The sequence below is a fragment of the Poecile atricapillus genome, chromosome 3, assembly GCF_030490865.1.
Source record: "Poecile atricapillus isolate bPoeAtr1 chromosome 3, bPoeAtr1.hap1, whole genome shotgun sequence".
Taxonomy (NCBI): domain Eukaryota; kingdom Metazoa; phylum Chordata; class Aves; order Passeriformes; family Paridae; genus Poecile; species Poecile atricapillus.
Genome location: NC_081251.1, coordinates 100,074,460 through 100,094,467, shown reverse-complemented (window position 1 = coordinate 100,094,467; position 20,008 = coordinate 100,074,460). Strand labels below are relative to the sequence as shown.

Below are 20,008 nucleotides of genomic sequence, written 5' to 3'. Positions count from 1 at the left end.
AATGCTTTGCTGATTTAAGTTGCCAGGTCACTGAGACAGTATCTCATGTAGCAGCCAGCTATGAGTAGGATAAATCCTGCCCTCTGCATTTCACATCTTAAGCCATGCTGCACAATGTTAACATCACAAACAAAAGTTCACTTTATGCACAAGTGAAAACATTCAAAGAGATGAGAAATCACTCAACGTAACTTTAAAATTTCTTTGTCTGTGTGTATATGCACACACAAACACAAATATATATTTGTAGTAAATACATACGAACTTTTACACAATTATAACCACTCCAGTATATCCATTATATACTCCTGTCACTCACCAGGATAATACATTCTGTTGCACTGCCAGAATCTGTTGCTCAGTTACCTTTTAAATTACAGTTCTTGTAAGTTCTGCAGAATAGGTCAGTGGAAGGCCAGTCTTTGGCGAGCAGGTATCTGCAGAAAACCAGTGGTGATCCTTCAATATGTGAAGGTACCCCTCTCAGTTTCCTTCAAGTATCAACTCTGCTTTCATAGAAATAGTTTCTAACAATATGCTACAACCCTGATAAGCCAAGCAGGATTTTTCTTTCAGTATATACAAATAATTCACATCCTCTCTACACCATGCAATGCAAAAAGTAAAAGCATGTTTCCCAGGGATTCTCGTCCAATTTGGCCCACTAACTGTTTTCATTAAAAAGAACAAACACAAACAAACAAATAGAAAAAGCAACTCTCACATAAACCTTAAAAATCAGCAAACAAAGCTCTACTGATTTACATTTCCAAAGGAAATACTTTTAGTAATAGTTAACTCTGTCTGCAGTTGTTAAGTCCAAACATTGCAAATGTGAGAAATGAGGACGGAAAACTAACAAAGAGCAAGAGTTATTGACTTGTCCAGACTGAGACACACACACACCCACATACACCCCTTGTAAAAATCCTTATGCACTTTTTAAAAATTAGTCTGAATCACCTGTGTGATGTCCTTGTTAAATATCAAAGCAGAGAAGCTTGAACAGGTCTACTGGAAAAAGCACTACATAAAAATTGTGTCATTCAAAGCCTTAGCTAAAAACTATTTCCAGAAATTAAATTCTGTGTCTCTCAATGACATTGCATTAGTCATGAAATCTCACATAATGTTACATTTACTGACACTGATCAGCTGTTAAAGAAAACTGAACTTGTTTGAGTAACAGACACAAGTAAAAAGAAAAGAAAAAAAAATCACATAACTTTGGCAACTATTGAAAAACTGACTCAGAGTAGAAATAAAATTATTTTCAATGGTGGACAAAACATAAAGGTTCAGTCTGTCCTATGTATTTTTTTACTGATGTCAAGCACTGTGATTTCTTAATGAACTCACTTGAGGGTGTACAGCTATTCCTAAAAGTAATGTAACAACAGATTAAAGTTTGCACCCCAATATTTTGATACAAACTATGACTGGATATTTCCAAAAGAGTCCCTTTGACACTAAATAGCTATTTTAAAATTTGTAATTAAAAAAATAATCTTTAAACAGTACAAAAACCTAGGTAAACCAAGTCTCAGTCAGTGTAAGAGAGGACCTCTTAATAAAGGGAAGGTAAATCCTCCTTTGGAGTAGTTACAATAATGCACAGAAATGAGACCAGAAACACACACAGTAAGTTACAGGTCTGATTTACTGGAGTTGTTCAGTCATTTCCACCTTAGGGTCATTTCAGGATTGCAGTATGAACCCAGAAAAATATTTCCTAAAAAGTAAAACACTGGGAGGAGAGAGCAGTATCTGTTTCCACACACTGAGGATCTGATGCGCTGGAAGGGGCAGTCCTGCCTTCATCAGCTGCTGGCTGCAGTGGGGGATGTGCTCAGAGCCAGGAGCCTGATGTTCAGACATCCCACCACTGACATCCTGTCTCGATCCCTCATGGCTCACTATCTGCAGCTCAGGTCAGAATAAAAAGGCCTATGGGGCAATTTCAACAGGTGGTGTGTGCACAGCAGCCAACACAGGAAGTTCAGCCTCACTTCTCTAATGCTCACACACTGCTCTGTGCCTGCTGCCAGCTGTGCTTTTCCAATCACTTGCACCTCATGTTTGCACAACACTTCAAACGTGTGAAGACTTAAAAATTCTAGAATATGGTTAAAGTTGACTGCAGTTCCAGGACTAAAACACCTTATGTAGCTCCCGGAAGATCAGACCCCTCACCTCTCCAGTGTTCCATGCCACATACAGGTTTCTGTGCTCACAACAGCCACTGTGCACATCAAATAAAATAAAAGTAACACTCTGACATCAGCAAGGAGCCAGGCTTTTCGCCAAGAGTCCTGTGAAAAATCTCAGTTTAACGTGTAACTATTAGATTTTTAGTACACAGCACGTCACAGAATTAGTGTTTTCCTTACAAATATATGGCACTAAGTGTAAAAACTTTATGACCTATTCCAAACATTGTACCATACTTCACAGAAAAGCTTGAAAAAGAATCCTCTAACTCCCACTTCTTCTAAATATACAGCTGGTGGGAGGCCAGGGTGTCCATGAACGGTCGCACAAGGTTGTCTGTCGAGAAGTAGAAGATCAAGCCAAAGGTGATGGAAATAGGAAGAGCAGGCAGTGCTTTCTTAAAAACAGCCAGTAGTAAAAGTGTTAGGCATAAACCCTGTCAGAGAGAAGAGAATAAAAAACACAAGGACATAATAATAAGACAACCAGAAATACATCTGTCATCAATGAGCCAACATACAGATAATTGTCTAAATGCACTGTAGAGCGCTGCAGACTGCCTGAATTACCAGCAGCTGAATATGCATTTGCCCTCAGCTTCATCTTTCACACAAGTTGGCTAAGATTTTCCTCAGCAGTCTTGAGCACAGCTGTCTGCTGAGAAACTGGTATAAACAGCAAATGCAGAGGTACAGCTGACGCTGAGAGGTAAACTTCTTTACACAATATTTTACTCCTTGTTCTGTGCCATTATGAATGAAGTACTGATCCAACAGACAAAAGCACTTAAATCCTGGTGAACTGCACAGATAGGAGTTCCACATAATCTAATACTTATACTCCCAGTTTACAAGGTCCGTTAGGGTAAAAAAAGAAAGAAAAAAAAAAAGAAGGAAAAAAAAACCAAACTGAAACCAAATATCCACTGCTGTTCTTTTGGCTGGATTCCTTATAACAATGGGTGAGTTCTGGTTTTATCTGGATAGCAGGCCAAGACCTGCTTTTTGTAGCATGGGAAGAAGCTGTTGTATATTCTGGATAGATAGTATGGTTAAGTGTCTTTAAATATTAATTCCTTCTCTCATCAGAGCCATTCTTTCTTCAAAGACACTGGGCTCCAAAAATATGCAGTAGCTAAAGATCAACAGATAGGATTTTTTAAATTCTCTTTTTTTAATCAGTGTTTCTAGACTGCAAATTTATTGATAATTTCCATGGATTTAAATCTCCTTCCTTCTCATTTTTTCCAGCTCAAATAGTAGAATAAGATAGGTCTTCATCTTCTTATCTATCAGCTCTCTAGCATAACAGAGTTAGCCGTTTCAACTACACTTGCTAATCAGTGTGGAGTTCCTAATATTGACTCTTGTGTCTGAAACAAACATACCAGCAGTTCCCTGGGGCTGTTTCACCCCCACCAGATCCATGCTTGGCTCTGCTCTGATTAGTCTGGATCATTCTGCTGCAGTGGCTGTTTAAAGCCTAGAGGCAGCGTATTCCTAAATACCTAGCAGGTTACTTGGACTAATTTAGTAGTGCTCAGCTGCTGGTACTTCTGACAACACTTCTGGGCTGAACAGGGTGTGACAGGACTTCTAAAAGCTGCTCACTTACTATGAGAATGGCTACAAAGCAGGCCAGTGTGGTATTCCAGTCTCCACTAGCTGTGGCAGCTGCTTTCCCAACAAGCACACTGTAAAATATGAAGTCTCCAAGGCCCAGCTTCACACCCCCTGAAAGAAGTGGAAAAAGAAGACATGTTAATTCTCAGCCTCCTGTTTTGCTTCCTCTTAAACAAATTCTTGTCCCCTGGGGAGCAGGTAAAGGTACCTAGTCCTGGCTACTAACCTGGACCCACACATTTCTGAGGAGGCTGAGATTTCCAGCCCCTCTTCCCACTAATTGCTTTTGTTCTCCCTCATTCTCTGAGGTGCTTCCCTGGGCTGCTTTACAAATGAACCAGCTGAGGAAGCACAAGGACAGAAAGGAACAGGAGCCAAGGGGAAGAAGGGACTGTTTAAATTGTACATGTAGCCAACAGGTGTCACTGGAACCACAATCCCAGAACAGATTCTGCAGCAGCAAGAGGTAATACACAGTCAGACTCACGATCTTCATTGCTCAGTGAGCACAACTATTCAAATTAACTGTGATTACACCAAACTGGGTAACAGAGTGTTAACCAAAAAGAGCAAAAATGTCAGGCTCTGACTACATTGAAAACAAGGTATAAAGCTTCCCTTACTTTCCTCCTCCTCAAGCTCCTCTGAAGAAGTGACAGGGCGGGCTGGAACAGGACTTCTTGTCTCTGACATCTGAGACTCTGCATGTGAAGGGCTCCTGAGGTGTTCTCTCCCATCCTCAGCTTGGTTCCACAAAAACAGGCCAAGAGTGGATTACAAAAAAACAAGAAACAAATGAACAAGAAACAGCTATGTTTATTAACAAATAAACATAAATAAATAAACAGCTATGTTTATTAACAAATAAACAAGAGACAGCTATGTTTATAACATGTTTTGGCCCATGAAATCCACAGTCCTGTAAAGCTGCCCTGCTGTGGGTAAGCCCTTTGTCTCATGGAGGTGCAACCATCAGGACCAGTTGAAGCAGACATTTAGTGGCCTTGAAGGAAACGTGTGTTATTGTTTGGAAGAGTCAGAAGGGTAAATGTTCACAGCTTCTCTGGCAGCCACTCAGGAGCTCAGTGGCTTTAACAAGTGAGCACGTACACAGACCTAATGTTGCTTTACACAGGCCAGAATGACAAGGAAAAGCCACTGAAGTTAATACGCATTCCCACAGTGTTATACATTTGGGGTGGAGCTGCTCAGGTATTCCCTAACCAGCCATATAACAAAAATGGATGACTAAGAGGACTGCCGTTTATGAGAGAAGTCCTGAGTCAAACTGACATTGGAGCTGACTGTTGACATGTAGAAAGCAGACACATTTCATTGTCCACAAATTTGACTCTTTTCCACCCTCTGTTAAAGCACATCTGACAGAACCTTTGGCAGTACTTTCAGAAGCAGCCAGTCTGTGATATATGCCTCCATCTGACAGTTCCTATTTTTCAGAAGCTCCTACAAACTCTTCAGTCCATGTCAGTTTGACAGGTTGCTGCTGCTGCAGGTGCAAGCAGACTGTGTTCTGGGACACAGAGCATTCTGTACCCCTCAGCACATAGTCTGTGCCTGCTCTGTGCCCCATTTCACAGCAAGATTGTGTCCCTGTCGTTTCTTGGTATGTCAGCTGCATCATCCTGGAATAGGCAGCATGTTCAAACCTTTGCACACATTTGCTGCTTTAACATTCAAAGGTACTGTCGTCTTGAAGTGCAACAGGACTAGACAGGAAATCCTCCCAAAACCACAAGTAAGATTTTATTCAATCACCTTAAAACTGCAGTTTAATTTGCATCTCAAGAAGACAAAAGCGAAGGCACACTAATTACTGCAGAACCAGCTACAATGTAAACTTGAATCACAAAAGCTACTGGTAGGTTAGGATTTACCCAAGGTAAAGACATTTATTTTCTTTAGCAGGGTGAGCCATATTGCACTAACAGAGGGGTACTCCATGGCACTGGTCTGAACACAAATATATTTAGGAGCCTATGTTGTAATTTACCATCCCCAGTATGGAAAAATATAATCCCCCAGTAGCCCCCTTTCAGCTTTGACTTCAATACACCAAAGATGTGAGTTGAACAACACTTCTGTTTGATGTGTTGTTTGTTAGGGTCTTTTTAAAATAAAAGTGGCCTGAATACTGGAGCCTCCTACACTGTCTGTTCATTTTTGCTGCCAGTCCTAACAGGAGGTTTATGAACATCACTGAGTTCTGCAAGTAACAACACTGAAAAAATAAAAGTCATCCATCAGGATTTGGGGGTTTATGTTTATGTTCAGTCTCACACAAATTCATTATTTCTGTGGGACAGTGCTCTGTATGGGAGAGGGACATGCAAACAAACCTGCATCCCATGTCTGCTGACTTGGTCCTCTTGCTGCTGTGTCTGGCTTTGCCATTCCAACTGTCCACATCATAGCAGCTGGAAGAAAAAAAGTAATCGGCTGCATAAAACATTGGCCACGATAGCTTAGAGGAAATAAGTATTCAGCTGTCCCTAGAAATACAAACCCTTACCCCTGTAAATACTTCTAAAATACTCAGTTGGCTTCCCTAGGCACTGAGACAGCAAGGTGGGAGAAAGCCAACCAATGCATCCATTCCATTTTTAAGAAAGTCCCAGAGCACAAGCAGCTAAGAGTCAATATAATCTTCTCTGTGGATTAAAGAAAGCAAAATTTCAGGAATAGGGTCCTCAACTCCTTTGTTTTCTTCCTGATTTCTGGCTCTTCTCGAAGAAAACAATTTCCCAAGGAATGATGGAAATACAAGCTAACTAACACTGCATACTCATGTTCTGCTAAAGGTAAGGGATCACAGGAGCTGGCAGAATGCAAGGTTTTCTCTCTGCCTGTTGTGGTTCCATCCTGTCAAAATATTGCATATTTCTGTTTTGATTCCAACAGCAACTGATGTTTGGGGGTTTATTCTTGGGATCCCCAAATTAAAAAGTAATACAAACCATTCAAAAATCAGCAGACAGGAACTCAAATCAGCTTTTCATTTAAGTCTGCATCAGTCTCCTGATTTTACAGAAGTTTACAAACTAAACAAAATAAGCCAAACACAGTGCCTGCTTTTCCACTATGAGCTCAGCCAAGGTGATGCTTTTGCATCTAGAGGGAGCCACAGAATGTGGTCTTGCAATGGAGACACTGACATTCTTCACAAGAACTTTTTGTCCAGTATTATTTGCTGAACTGCATTCTCCTTTAGGGAAACTCTTGTTTGTTAACTAAAGCACATGAGAGACTTCATCTAGATTGTCTCAGGTCAGTCTAACAGAATCTCCAGTAAAAGGGAAGGCACCTGAGGACAACTGAGGCTCTGCTTAACACATAAAAGCATTTATGTAACATTAAATGCTTGAAGAAAAAAAAATCAGTCAGGTTGTGGGCATCCTCAGCTTAGCACCAAACATTTGGGAATAACCCTTCATCTTCCAAGTGATGTAATGAAAGAGTCAGTGAGGTCCATGAAGCACTTGAGTTCAGGTCCCATGAGTATTGAGTCTCCTGCCTTCCAATAATCTTAAGCACATCGATACCCCTGGACGAGGACACCAGACACCGTGGTAGTTAAACAGCCCAAGAAAGCCAGGGAGGAGATGACTGTTTCTGTTTGCAGAGCAGTACTTGAATGGAGCCCTTTACAAAGTGAGGAGCCAAACAATGAACAATAAAGCAAATATATTCTAAGCACTGCCATCTGTACAGTACAGAGGGTAAGAGGGAGCTGCAGGAGGCATGGAACCTCACCATATGTTTAAAGTGTGTCTGTAAAGCATACACATAATAAATAAATGTATTGAGTGAGCACCACCTCATCACAAAACTTGGCAAACTCTGCTGCTCACCTCACAGAGCATTTTGTGTGCAGAAAAAAGAGGCATATTATGCACTATATTCATGAAAGGATAAATCTGTTTCTCAACAATTCAGCTTCACAAGACAAATGTGAGCTCCCTTTGGCTAATCAGAGTTAGCAACATTGTAACTGATAACCAAGGCCATCTACAAATGGTCTGTTCCAGAACACAACTGTGCACCATTCTTAAGGCAAGAAAGTAGCTAACATAGTGTTCTTTGCTTTGACACAGAAATAGGTTACTAGAGTTTCATCTGGCTAAAAACATCAACATTATAATCTTACTCACAGGAATATATTAATGCAGGAAAAATGGGCTCATTTCTCTCCTGAGCAGTTTCTACCAGCATTCTCAGTGGCCCCTTGGGACAGAGAACAGCCATCAGATCTGCAGAAAGAAAAGGACCAATCTCATCTTGAATTGCCATGCATATTTTACATTCTTTTCCTTGAAGAAAATATTCTCCCCTCAAATTTACATTATCCATATAAACCAGATGATTTCCTGAATGACACTTTTCACCACTTTGCATAACTCTAGCTGTTCTAGTCCCTTAAAGTGTTGCTCACTAAAAATATCATCTCCAAGCCTTAATGTAATAATAAGAGTTTTCACTGTGCTAATCCTATAAAAAGCCCCTTGAGAATACCACGTAAGTTCTTAGAAAGTAGATGGCAGCATTTCACTGAGATGTTAAATTTAATCAGAGGAGGAGTGGGGGTGCTTTGTTCACATTCCACAATCCATCACTACATAGGCTGGCTCTGTGTTTCACATGAATGAAGGCCTTTAGTCCAGTACCTCTTTGCCTACCCTCTCTCCTCCATCAGATCTCTTCCCTCGTGTTCTGCAGGTTCACTTGAAATTTATACCAAAATCCATGATCTCTTGATAACAATAAACAAAACCTGCAAGACTGTCAGGTTTGCTACTGATAAAAATCCAACCACCCCTACCATGTAGTTAGGTGAGATTCAGTCCTTCCCTGACTTGGTGATCCACTTTGAACGACCTAGTTGAGGTACACTACCTACACAATTAGCAAGAGACAAGGCAGGGAGTCAAATTAATTGCCCATCTGGCACTTTCTAAAGCTTTTAGCACCATAAAGTTGTTTTTTTGAAGGACATACAGAGTCCTGAGATTGCCTCAGAGTAACCTCTCCAGGAACCACACCTTGTAGAGCCACAACCCAGACTTACCATAGATGGAGATTGCACCTAGAATCACCCATGCTGACCACTCAGGTAGATACTTAATGAACACCAAAGCCATTAGAGCACTGATCATAATGAGATAAGCTTGCTGGAGCTGTAAGGGACCTTTCCAGTGGATGCAAATCATTCCAACAGCTCCAAAATTCCAGATGACTATGAACAGAGTGGGATAATCCATGGCCACGTTGTACGTCTTCAATACTTCACTGGAATACCACAAGAAAATTTATTAAAGCAGTGAAAGCAAGTGACATGCAAAGCATCCCACTGGCTGTAGTTAAACAAGAAAGCCCCCAAATACACCAGAAGGAAGCAGAAAAGAGCAACTCTCATCATGAAAGGGGAACCTGCCCTTTGGCTACTTGCTGCTCTGTGCTCTGTTCCTCCTGCCCGAGATGGATGTGCTCTTTTACAGATCTGCACCACGCTGCCTTAGTCCTCAGTTCAACAGCAGTTCCAAGGATTTGAGCAGGCAGGATTTCAAGTCTTAAATGAGCATAGGCCTGTGGCTACATGACTGTCTACAGCAAAGAAATCCTGTCAGTGTCATCCCACCAGGTACAATATGCTCACAGTTAAAAATGAAAATGTCTTAACAAATGTCACCCACAAGTTAGAAGTTTCCTTTCACCTGAGCTGGGAGCTAAGGGAATGAGCTTGAAATAATGTTGTCTAAGAAAAAAAAAAATAGTCAGAGAAGTAACTCAGCACATAAAGTGCCTTTTCACCTGCTTCTCAATCCAGGGCCTCTGTACCATACGATTCAGCCTGTTCATTTCATGCTCACCATTATCACTTCCCAACAATTTTTATAAAATTGAGCTTTGACTATTAAAGATCTTCTTTTCCACTTTTTAAAAAAGAAAACTATCTTCTTCTAACAACACTTAAATGTCCATTTGGAGAAGGGAAGACATTCCTTTTCTTGTTCAAAGTGGGAATTCTCAGCAAAGAGGTGAAGGAGCCCTGAGCTGCCAGGTTACTTGCACCATTCACACTTACCCGAGGTAGATGTAGGTAAAGAGGAAGAGCAGCATCAAGGAGGATAGGATCAGCCAGCCATGGATGAACTATCAAGGACAAGAAGAAAAAATGATGATAGGGGCTGTAACCCCTGCACAGGTCACAGAACTGCAGCCCAGTAGTCTCCTTCTGCACTCTTCTTCCAGGGTCCAAAGACCCTGCTTTCCCTATCAGGTCAGGGAAGGAGGAAGGACAGCCACTTCCCCTCAGTTCTCCCACTTTCATGTTGTATTCTGTCTCTTAGGATTTTAGTTAGTTTTTTTGGCCTGAGCATTTTCATGGGTATCCGTATTGGCTGCTAGCTCATACAGGTGAGCACATTCTTTGTTTGCTAGGAAGGAGGAGGGGTTTGCCCAAGGCTGTAAAATAAACTCTGTCTTTGGGACAAGATTAAAAAGCAGGAATGGACAGAGCTCAAATGCACATATAAGAACTCCCTGAGCACCTTAGAACCTGAATGTGCCTTTCTCTTCAAGCCTTGTGCTCTTCTACCAGAGCTTCCACAGGCAGGAATAATACCAGTTTCCACAAAGCTCATCTGAAATGTCTTAATAGAAGGCATTCACAATTAATGATACAACTTAGTCTATAAGTACAAATGGCAAAACATTTGGATCAGATGCCGAAAACTCAGACCTGACTAACACAAAGTAGCAGTCCTTGTTTTTAAGGGCCTGCCATTAGTGACAAAATAATGGCAAAGCCTATTCAGAGCCACAGCTCCATCATTACTGACAAAGACTTCTGCTGTTCCCAAGATGAGGATAAGCCAGTGCAGTGCCTGTGTTTCTCACTTCCATGCAAGGCCCATTTGATCCCAGGCTCACAGCACAGAGGTGGAAAAGGCTCTGGCATGAATACTTTACCTTGTAGCAGCGATATTTATAGAGCAGCACTAGGAACACAGTCATTACAATGATGACACTGATCATTACGATGGTGTTCAACACCGAGTTCAAGAGACGCTGGCCCACAGAAGGGGTGTCCTCACTGAAAGGGGTGTAGATCCTGCAGGATAAAGCAAAAGCCATATAAAGCATAGATATTATCTAACCATCTGTCCCAGATAAAACCAGACCTCTCTGTGTGTGGGAAAGAAAAGGAGGTAGGACTGCCAAGGACAGCAAACATGAGATGTAGCCTCTGAAGGGGCTAGGCTCAAGTTAATTATCAACTAAAGATTAGTGGTCTCTATCAAAAGCACATTCTTACAGAGCAGCTGTGGCTGGCAGAGCTCTAAGCAAAAAGACCTAGAGTATAAATCACTTTATTTTAGTAAGTGCTCTGCAAGCCATGAATTTTTATTGCATGTTCTGGAACCTCTCCATGATAATTACAAGGATGCTTCCCAGGTGCTGTTCTGAAATGGGGGACACCCTTTCTTTCCACACTTGGTAGGAGAGTCTTGGACTCTTATCCCTTCTTGCCACCCTACAGCCCTTCCCCCAGTTTTGTTTCCTTTGATTCAGTTCAAGGGACCACAGTCCCCCTTTCTCCACCCCATATGTGAAGCACAGTTAGAGCCCCAGGAGCCAGGCCCCAGGAGCCAAGCCCTGTCAGCAGGAGCTGGATGGAATTGGGTATCCACACCATGAGTCTTTAGGAACCAGAAATATCACCAGGAAATGAGACACTCATCCAAATGAACATGCTATTCCCTGATTGCTGCCAGCTAATGAGTGAACAGCCTAGGAGTTCAGCCTGGGCCTTTTATGCTGCAGAATGAAGCAGCTTCGTTATTATGCTGCTCACAGGCCTCACTCAGGGAACCCTAAATGACAGTGCTAACAGACCAGTCCAATGCAGGTATGGGAAAAACTTTCACAGGTGAACATAGCCTACTTTAGCAAGCTCTCTGTATGTCTCTACAGCCACCTTTACTGGTGTAAAGGTTCTCCCAGCCTGCTAAGGAAGCACTCTGCATGCACAGAGCGTGTGTGTGGAGCAGGGGTCCCACATACTCAGGCTGTTTGCAGACCCCACTTACAGCTGCCCGTTTTTCTCCGTATAGAAGCGCACTGACTTTATGGTGGCGACGACAACAATCATACAAAGGGTGACAGGCACAAAGAGCATGATTACATGCTTTGCTCCATATTTCAGAGTCAGTTCCTCCTCTTCATTTTCCAGGGCGCTTTCCCTCACTGGAATACCCGAGCCATACACTTCTCCACCAGCGATATTGTTCGGGCCACGGCTGTTGCCTGCTCGCCTCTTCTGAAAATAAAGCAAATGTGTAAGATGCTTCTTTTCTTCATCATACCTCACGAGGCTGCTGTAAGTCACCACAGCATAGCAAGTGAGTTCTAATAGAAAGGTACCAACTGAACAATACAATTAGAAATTCCATTAAATTCCATTGCAAACATGCTGCAATAGAGTTTTTAAACCAATTCCATGAGTATCTAAGGACCTCTTTAAATGCAAATATATAGATAGACACATGAAGGGCAAGATGCCCAGAACTAGATAGAAAAAAAATTTATCTGCGTTGACATACGCTTGACATGTTCCTCCTCTCCCAAAAACACTGCTTGCTTTATCCTGCTGCTTTTCTGGCAGCTGGACTAGATTCTGTTCTAACATTAGCTGCATCTGACCAGAGCAGACAAAGGGTATCTGGCAAAACAAGAAGGCTAAAAAGGATATCCTGTAACAGTCCTGACTAAAAGCATAAGGCCCTGACTAAAAGCCTGTATCTTTACCAAAAGGAAGGAAAAGGGAGGAGTATACATGGAGATAAAAATGGGGAAAAAGTCAGAGTGGAGGAAGTGGTAACAGGCAGTACTGCTGCTGACTGAGAGTGACACCAGGAAAACAACACTAACCAAAGCCAATCCTAGAATCCAGTCTGGTAGGTGGGACTGAGGGGTAGCAGGACTACTTCTGCCACCACACCCCATATCCTTGCTCCCCATGAGGGCCACACACCTACCCTATGTGCCTGTGCTTCCCCTGCTTCCGAAGCTTGCAGGCCATCCTGGTAGGAGGGTACTGGAGGGCTCTCTGCAGACATCAGGGATGTTCTCTCATTGCAGGGCTCCTCCTCGCTGTCCGAATTGTTCATGAACGTGATCATCGTTGCTTTCCAAGAGAGCACTCAGGAGGACACAGCCAAGCACTACTCAAGGCTGTGGGGACAAGCAGAGCAGAGGGGAAGAAAACAGTCAACACCACACTGCAAATAACTGAAAGTCTGAAGAGGATTCAGCAGATTTTAGCAGGGAGGCTCGAGCACACCATGTAGCTCCATCTTCTCCCAACAGCAGATTTATCCTGCCCTCACCCAGGCATGACAATCTGCTCAGTTGAAGTCACTGGGACTGCTGCAGGCACAGATATCAACAAAATGCAGCACTAAAGAAACTTAATTTTTCTTTACCACAGCATTCACTTGCTGCCTGTATTTCCCCTCTCCCATCAGTACACCTTACCTTCCACAAAGGAGGTTTCTCAGCGCTCAGTGTTTGTTTGGCAAGGGCCAGACACAGTTTCACCTCACACACTGGCTGCCTGTCAGAAAGCTCAGAGAGCTCAGCTCTTACACAACACTCCCGCAAGCATCAGCAAGGAGCAGAAGTTTCTTAGTAACCTGGAGCCTCAGCTTTACATAAGCCACTAATCAGGAGCTACACGCTGTCTTATAACTGTTTATTAACCAGATGAATTTTATTAGCAGTGCTTCTCTTTGCCGATGAAGAGGTTTGCATAGCAAGAGAAAGACCTGTCTCCTTAGGAGAGCCACTTGTGGGTTCTTCCTTATGTTGTCTTGTGATTAAAAGCAAAGCTACTCGGATGGGAAAATACATGGAGAATAAATGTGGGGGTTAGAAATGCTTGGCCTCTTTTCACCTACTGCTATGCAGAAAAGCAGGCAAAGCAGTGACAGAGTTCAGAAAGGAAAGGAACAACTCTTCTTTCTAGACACCAGAGGGAGAAGGTGCACTGCCCTGAGTACTGCAGAACAGCTTTAAAATCAGTATTTCAGGAAGTTATAAATGCAACTAATAGGAAAATTCTTTTTAGCATTATTAAGTCAGCTTAACAAGGCAAGTAAATAACCACTTTCTGATACTCAGCCACTTGTCCACAAGCAAAAGAATACCTCTAATGCATTGTAAGCAGTTATATCTACCAGAACAACTCTCCTCTACAATCTTACCCAAGCTCCTATGTCTCAGGAAATAGAAGAGGAAGCTGAAGAAGCCACGTGATTTGGACACAGTCACTTAAATCTGAATCATATATTCACAGCCCAACCAGCACACCCTGACGTCAGAGTGGATACTTTGAAGATCTGTGAGATATTCTTGCTTCTCACTAAAGAAACTGAAATTCACTTTGAAGGAAGGAAAAAGGGAGGAGTAGGAGACCCCCCCCCTTTCTTTCACAGCCTCCTCAACACATCTGCACCTTCAAGAAATTTTAGAACATCAACTCAATCCACCCAAGTGAAACATTTTTCAGACATTTGCTTCTCCCCTGGCTTCTCTTGCTTTTTCATATAATTTTGTTCCTCCTTTGGTGATAAAAGTGGTACAGTTCCGGGAAACAGAAGCAGGGCTAACCCTCACTTCAGGCCTGTCAGCTTCATAGTAATCCCATGTTCTTACTGGGTGAGCTGCTTAACACTTGTGTGCTTATTTCTTACAGAGACCAAGGTCTCCTCTCTGGATGCTTAACACACTCTTTTGATTGAGCACATGAGGGCTCCCAATTTACAGCTGGGACACTAGACTCTGCTCCAGTTATAGGATTTAGGTCTTTAAGGAAGTCAGATACATAAAGTCATTCTATCATGACATACTTCTGGATAAGGAACAGGGTAAGTTATGCGTTCCACAGGACCTGTGGCAAAATAACTCTCAAAAACTTCTGCTCATGTGAGAGACCAGGGAGGAATTAAATAAAGCTTTATTCACTGATGGTTTCGGACCAATATTTAGGTTTCAACAACCCATTGAAAATACTGAAGAACTTTTTCTCACATCATTCAAGAAATCATTTTTGCTACATAAAGAGAGAAATTCTACAGAGGACTTTGAAGGGACAGCCAGTTAGCCTACTTTCAATACCCTAGTTATGCCCACGGGAGGAGTTAAACCAACAGAAAAACCACTGTGCCAATTACTAACCTTCACAGTTACATGGGAAGAAATAGACTCGTGTTGAAATACAGCCAATTTTAAGGACATTTTCTCCTATGCTCCCCCAACAAGTATATGGACATACAAAGGTGCCATGATACTTCTGGCCAGCAAGCAGATTCAGACCTGAACACAGCTTCACTGTCCCTTGTTTACACAGCCATGGTTCAGTGAGGGCTGACACAAACATGTCCCAACGAATCCAAGACTTTACAGGAGCTCCTATGGCAGACATCGAAGACACAGCTGCCTTAGATTCATCTAAACTGTCCTGCGCAAGGGGTTGTCTCAACACCCTCCAACTCTCTGGTGCCAACACCAGGTGCTCATCAGCTGTGTCCTGCTTTTGACAAGACAATGAGGTACCAGCTTCCCTTTGCTGTCACAGAGCCATGTCCCAGCAGGGCTGGCCCAGAGAGTGGGTATGGGAGCAGCCCCAGTGGCAGTGCCCACACCAGGAATTCAGAGCACTGTGCATCCCCCTTCCAGTAGGATTGAGTCCTAAGGTGACAAGCCCTCTGCTCGCTGCCAGACAAGCAGCCCACCCTCACCTCAGGTCTGCAAAACCCTTGGCTGTGTGGCTTTATGGCTCTTACCTAAGCAGGAGCCTTGAACATATGGTTTACAGGGGCAGGAACACTGGCTCTCTCCCTCTGCCCCACCACCTCTACTCCCATCCAGCAGGGATTTTGTCTAATGCCCCTATTTAATCATCAGAGGTGCACTTTGAACTGGCACCAAGGCTCTGCTGGCTGCCAGAGAGAGCTGTGGTTTGAGCAATCTGTCCTCCAGGGGAGGAAGGACCAGCCTGGTCACTCTCACACACGTGCCCACCATGACAGCTCTGCTCAGCACCCTTTGGGCTGAGCAGAGGGAAAGAACAGAAAGCCAGGAACTTGCTTGACAAACAAAAAGGGAGCCACAGAGCACCAGGCACCTACGACAGGGGTGTTACAAAGCCACGCTGTTTTCTGGTCTCGTTTCACTACTCAAACTAAGGAGAAGGGCCTGCCAAAAGGATGCTGCATACACCATAATGGAAAGCAAGGGAGCTTTCTTTCCTACTCATGCTCATGACAGCAAATACATCTATGCATATTGACTAGGCTAAGCTGAAAAAGGGGGAAGGACAGCTCAGGAATGGGAAACATGGAGCACTGAGATAAATGTAAGCTGTATCTGTATTCACGGAAAGCTTTAGAGTGTGATCAAGTACATTAAACAGCATGCTAATCCATTATCAAACTGAAGCGCTAAGTTACTTCAGACAAGGTTCTCCTCTCTACCTCTCAAACCATCAGATCCCATTTAAAAAAATCATACAATGCTTAAGAGCAAAATGACCCCACCCTCAAAACTGTACGGCAAAAATGAAAGGGGACAAAAACTAGGCCAGTAGCAAGTGCTTCTTAGAGGAGCTGAGGTGGGAATACAATTATTCCTGCTTTACAGCAGTCTTGTGAATGCTGAAGGGAAGCAGGGGTCACCAATTCTCTTTCTAGATGTCCTTCATGCAAGAGCCCTCTTTCCCCAACTGCGAAAAACCAGCTTTATGGATTTTGATTAAACTGGGCCAGTTCACTACCATTAAGATCTAGCCTCAGTTTGCCTTTTATTTTCATGCTGCAAACAATCTAAATCCTTTGCTTTGCATTTCATCCATCACAAATCATACCACTACAATATACAGCACAGAATAGCTGCTGTAGCCTGGCAAAATACTTAATTACCCACTTGAGAGTTAAAATTCATTCTTATCCATATTTGTTCTCTTTGATAGCAATCAGATGAAGATAAATGAATTTTCTTTGCTATATTTAGATGAAGAGAAAGCTTTGGGACGATACTGAGACCCTGATGTTCTCCTAAGTTTTGGCTGCAGCAACCACTGCTGTTGGTAAATATGAAGAGAAGGAAATAAACTTTTAAGAAATCAGAAGTGTTGAGGCCAAAATTAGTAGGAAAGATTCCCAGGTTCTTGTCAATAAATAAAGTCAGAATGGGCATGCTGCTAAAATGACAGGGGACTTGGAACACACCATCTCAGTGTGCACATACCACTCACTTTCAGCCCCAGAACACAAAAATAACAAAACACAAGATGCTATGGGAAGTTGTAAAGATTTGTAGCTTTCTTTCTACATTTTGGCTGAACTACCAGTGCTTTCTCTTGTCCCACAAGAAAGGCATAAGATGTAGACCCAAAGGGCGATTCTGCTGGCAGAGCTGAAATCAAATCCTCCCTCAAAGGGTCAGAAGGATTATTTTGCCAGTACCGAGCCCAAGTACTCTTATCAGCCAACTCCTTGTCACAGCACAAAGGCATCACAGCCCTGCAGAACTACTCACAAGTAAAACCTCAAAGCTCGGCTCACACTTCACATGCGGGAGCAGCAGCACGCATCGGTCCCAATACTGCTGAGGACATCCGAGCCAGCAGGCGCGGGAGGTGACACTTCGGGGACACCCAAGGACACCTGTGCTGGGGCTGAGTTCCTGTGTCCTGGCCGAGTGGCTGCTTTCCCCTGGGCCCCGCAGGGGACACAGCAGGGCTGGGTCTGCTTCCCTGAGCATCCAACTGCACGGCCAGCCCGCCCGGAGACAACAAACATTAAACAAAAGGGGGAAAAAACACCAAGACAAGCCCCACCCCGCCAGGCAGAGGTTTTGCAGGAGGCCAGAGGAGACCTTGCTCCCATGCAGATGTTCTTGCTCTCCATTTGCCCTTTTGAACGCTTAAAAAATCCGTCTGCCTCTGAAGGTGTGCCGGAGGCGCTTCCAAACCAAAGCCGGGATACGCCGCCACCGCCCAGGAGAAATAGGTATACAGATATTTTAACACAGGTACATACACGAACACCCATGGAAATACGTGGGGGTTTTTACATATAATATGCACCTATGTAAGAACATACATATGTAGGTATATACACACATAGAGACACAGCTCTGGGAGCGCGGCGACCCCGAGACCCCGCGCGAACGCCGGCGGCTGGCCAGGCCCCTCCCGTCCCATCCAGAGCCCGCAGCATCCCGGCGGCAGAAGGTGCCAGTCCCGGGTGCCAGTCCCGGATCCCCGTCCCGCATGCCGGTGCCGCGCCCCGGCCGCCCCGCTGTTTACCTGCTCCCGGCACCGCACGCGCCCCCCGCCGCTCCCATTGGCTCCAGCCCCAGCGCCGGCCGGGAGGGACGGCCGCGCCCGCCCATTCGCCACCGCAGCCGTCGTTCAGCGGGTGTCCCCGCCTACGGACCACTCTCATCCAATAGAAGAGAAGAATGGGAAGAGGCTCGGCCAATAGGAAGGCGGCTGTGGCCCGGTGGCTGGTGGCTGCCTGTGAGGCGGCGGGGCCGCCATGGTGGGGCGGGGGCGGGCGGTGCCCGAGCTTCGAGTCACGCGGAGTCCCGGAATGGCTGGAGTTGGAAGTGGCCGTGAAGGTCATCCAGTAGCTACCCCTTGCATGGCTTGGAGCCTTTCACTAAACCAGGTTGCTCAAAACCCCGCCCAACATGTCCTTAAACACTTCCAGGGATGGGGCATCCACAGCTTCTCTGGGCAACCTGTGCTAGCGCCTCGCCACCCTCACGGTACGGAACTTCCTCCTAATAATCCTCCTTATAATAATAGAAACGTACTCTATTACAGTCTGAATCCGTTCCCCCTTGTCGCTAAATGCTCTTGTAAAAAGCCCATTTCTGTCTTTCTTGTAGACTCCTTTCAAGTATTGGAAGGCTTAAATGTTTATCAACTTATCCCTTCAGTAAATAAAATTATATGCAAACATGCAGATCCTGATGGAAATAAAAGGATAATAAATAAAAGGAGAAAAATATAAAGGAGCAAACCGAAAAAACAGAGGAAATGGCCAAGTAATAGTTCTGCTGGAATTGTCTGACCCCTGCTTAGTTTATAGATCAGAGGACTGAATAAGGAAAATTACAATTTCACCCTATTTGCAATGGGTATGGGGAGTATGTATTTTCAGACTGTAAGCGGTTTTGTTTAAAAAACAAACAAACACAAAAAAAAACCACAAAAAAAACCCCTAACAAATAATATTTTTTTTTAAAGCATGACAGTAAGATAATTCAGTAGAGAGATTAAATTGCTCTTCAATATGCACACAAACCACTCCTGCCTCTGTTCCCATTGCTTTTTCAAGCAGCAGTCAAGTGAAATTAAGATTCTGGCAGCTCTGTAGCACTTGCTCATCATCTGTGGGGGCAGAGACATGAACTGGAGTCACAGCAATTTCCCTCTGCTGCTGTTGTCATTTCAGGAAGCACCTCAGGCACAGACACAGGGAGTATTTACAGCAGAGATTCACATTCCTCTTTGCTCCATGCCACCCATGATGATTTGCTATACAAAAGGAATGAAGAGTAAGATGGTAATGAAGGAGACACAAGGTACAAATATGTGAACTGCCCCACTATAAATCATTGGACAAAATGGAGTCTTTTGCAGATTCCAAATCTTAAATTTGCCATCACATTCTTTTCCTCAAATTTCCTGCACAACATCAGTGACAAGTGATACACCTTCCTTGTACCATAATTCTTATTTTGAGCACTGCACACAGAACTAAGTTAAATGGAAAATTCTTCAGAGCCCCGGAGAGCTGCCTATCCCAGCATGGCCAGCTGGGCTTTGCCAAGGTAAAGTCAGTCTGAAAAAACTGATAAACTCTGTGCTTGGCTGTGTTCTTCACTAGCCAAGAGCTCTTCACTATCAGAGTTCTTTCTAACAGGTTTCCCTCAAAGGCTGTGTCTACCTTTGGTCTTTGTGCTGAACTCTTGAGTTCTTTTCACGAGATACTTTATCCAGCTGGAGATTTTTTTTTATGGGAATTTTTCTGATTAATTGAATCCTTCATACATTTTATGATCTGCTGCTTTGTTAATTTTAG

At 43.6% G+C, this 20,008-nt stretch overlaps 1 protein-coding gene across 4 annotated transcripts; it reads right to left on the bottom strand.

Annotated features, from left to right (window-relative positions):
• PSEN2 (presenilin 2) lies at nucleotides 1–18,313 on the bottom strand. 4 transcript variants are annotated; one of them, XM_058835499.1, is made up of 12 exons: nucleotides 17,451–17,693; nucleotides 12,890–13,085; nucleotides 11,942–12,171; nucleotides 10,821–10,962; nucleotides 9,934–10,001; nucleotides 8,917–9,137; nucleotides 8,003–8,101; nucleotides 6,191–6,268; nucleotides 4,457–4,576; nucleotides 3,826–3,944; nucleotides 2,448–2,647; nucleotides 1–437 (listed from the first exon to the last, which is right to left on the bottom strand). In XM_058835499.1, exons 2-11 carry the CDS (start codon nucleotides 13,031–13,033, stop codon nucleotides 2,492–2,494), a joined length of 1,377 nt encoding a protein of 458 aa, XP_058691482.1. In that variant the 5' UTR covers nucleotides 13,034–13,085; nucleotides 17,451–17,693; the 3' UTR covers nucleotides 1–437; nucleotides 2,448–2,491. The 4 variants fall into 4 exon arrangements, with proteins under 4 accessions (XP_058691482.1, XP_058691481.1, XP_058691483.1 ...); XM_058835498.1 differs by lacking the exons at nucleotides 1–437; nucleotides 17,451–17,693 and adding an exon at nucleotides 18,223–18,313 and having other exon boundaries at nucleotides 1,643–2,647; XM_058835500.1 differs by lacking the exon at nucleotides 1–437 and having other exon boundaries at nucleotides 1,643–2,647; nucleotides 11,942–12,168; nucleotides 17,451–17,707.
• Between the last annotated feature and the right edge of the window lie 1,695 nt (nucleotides 18,314–20,008).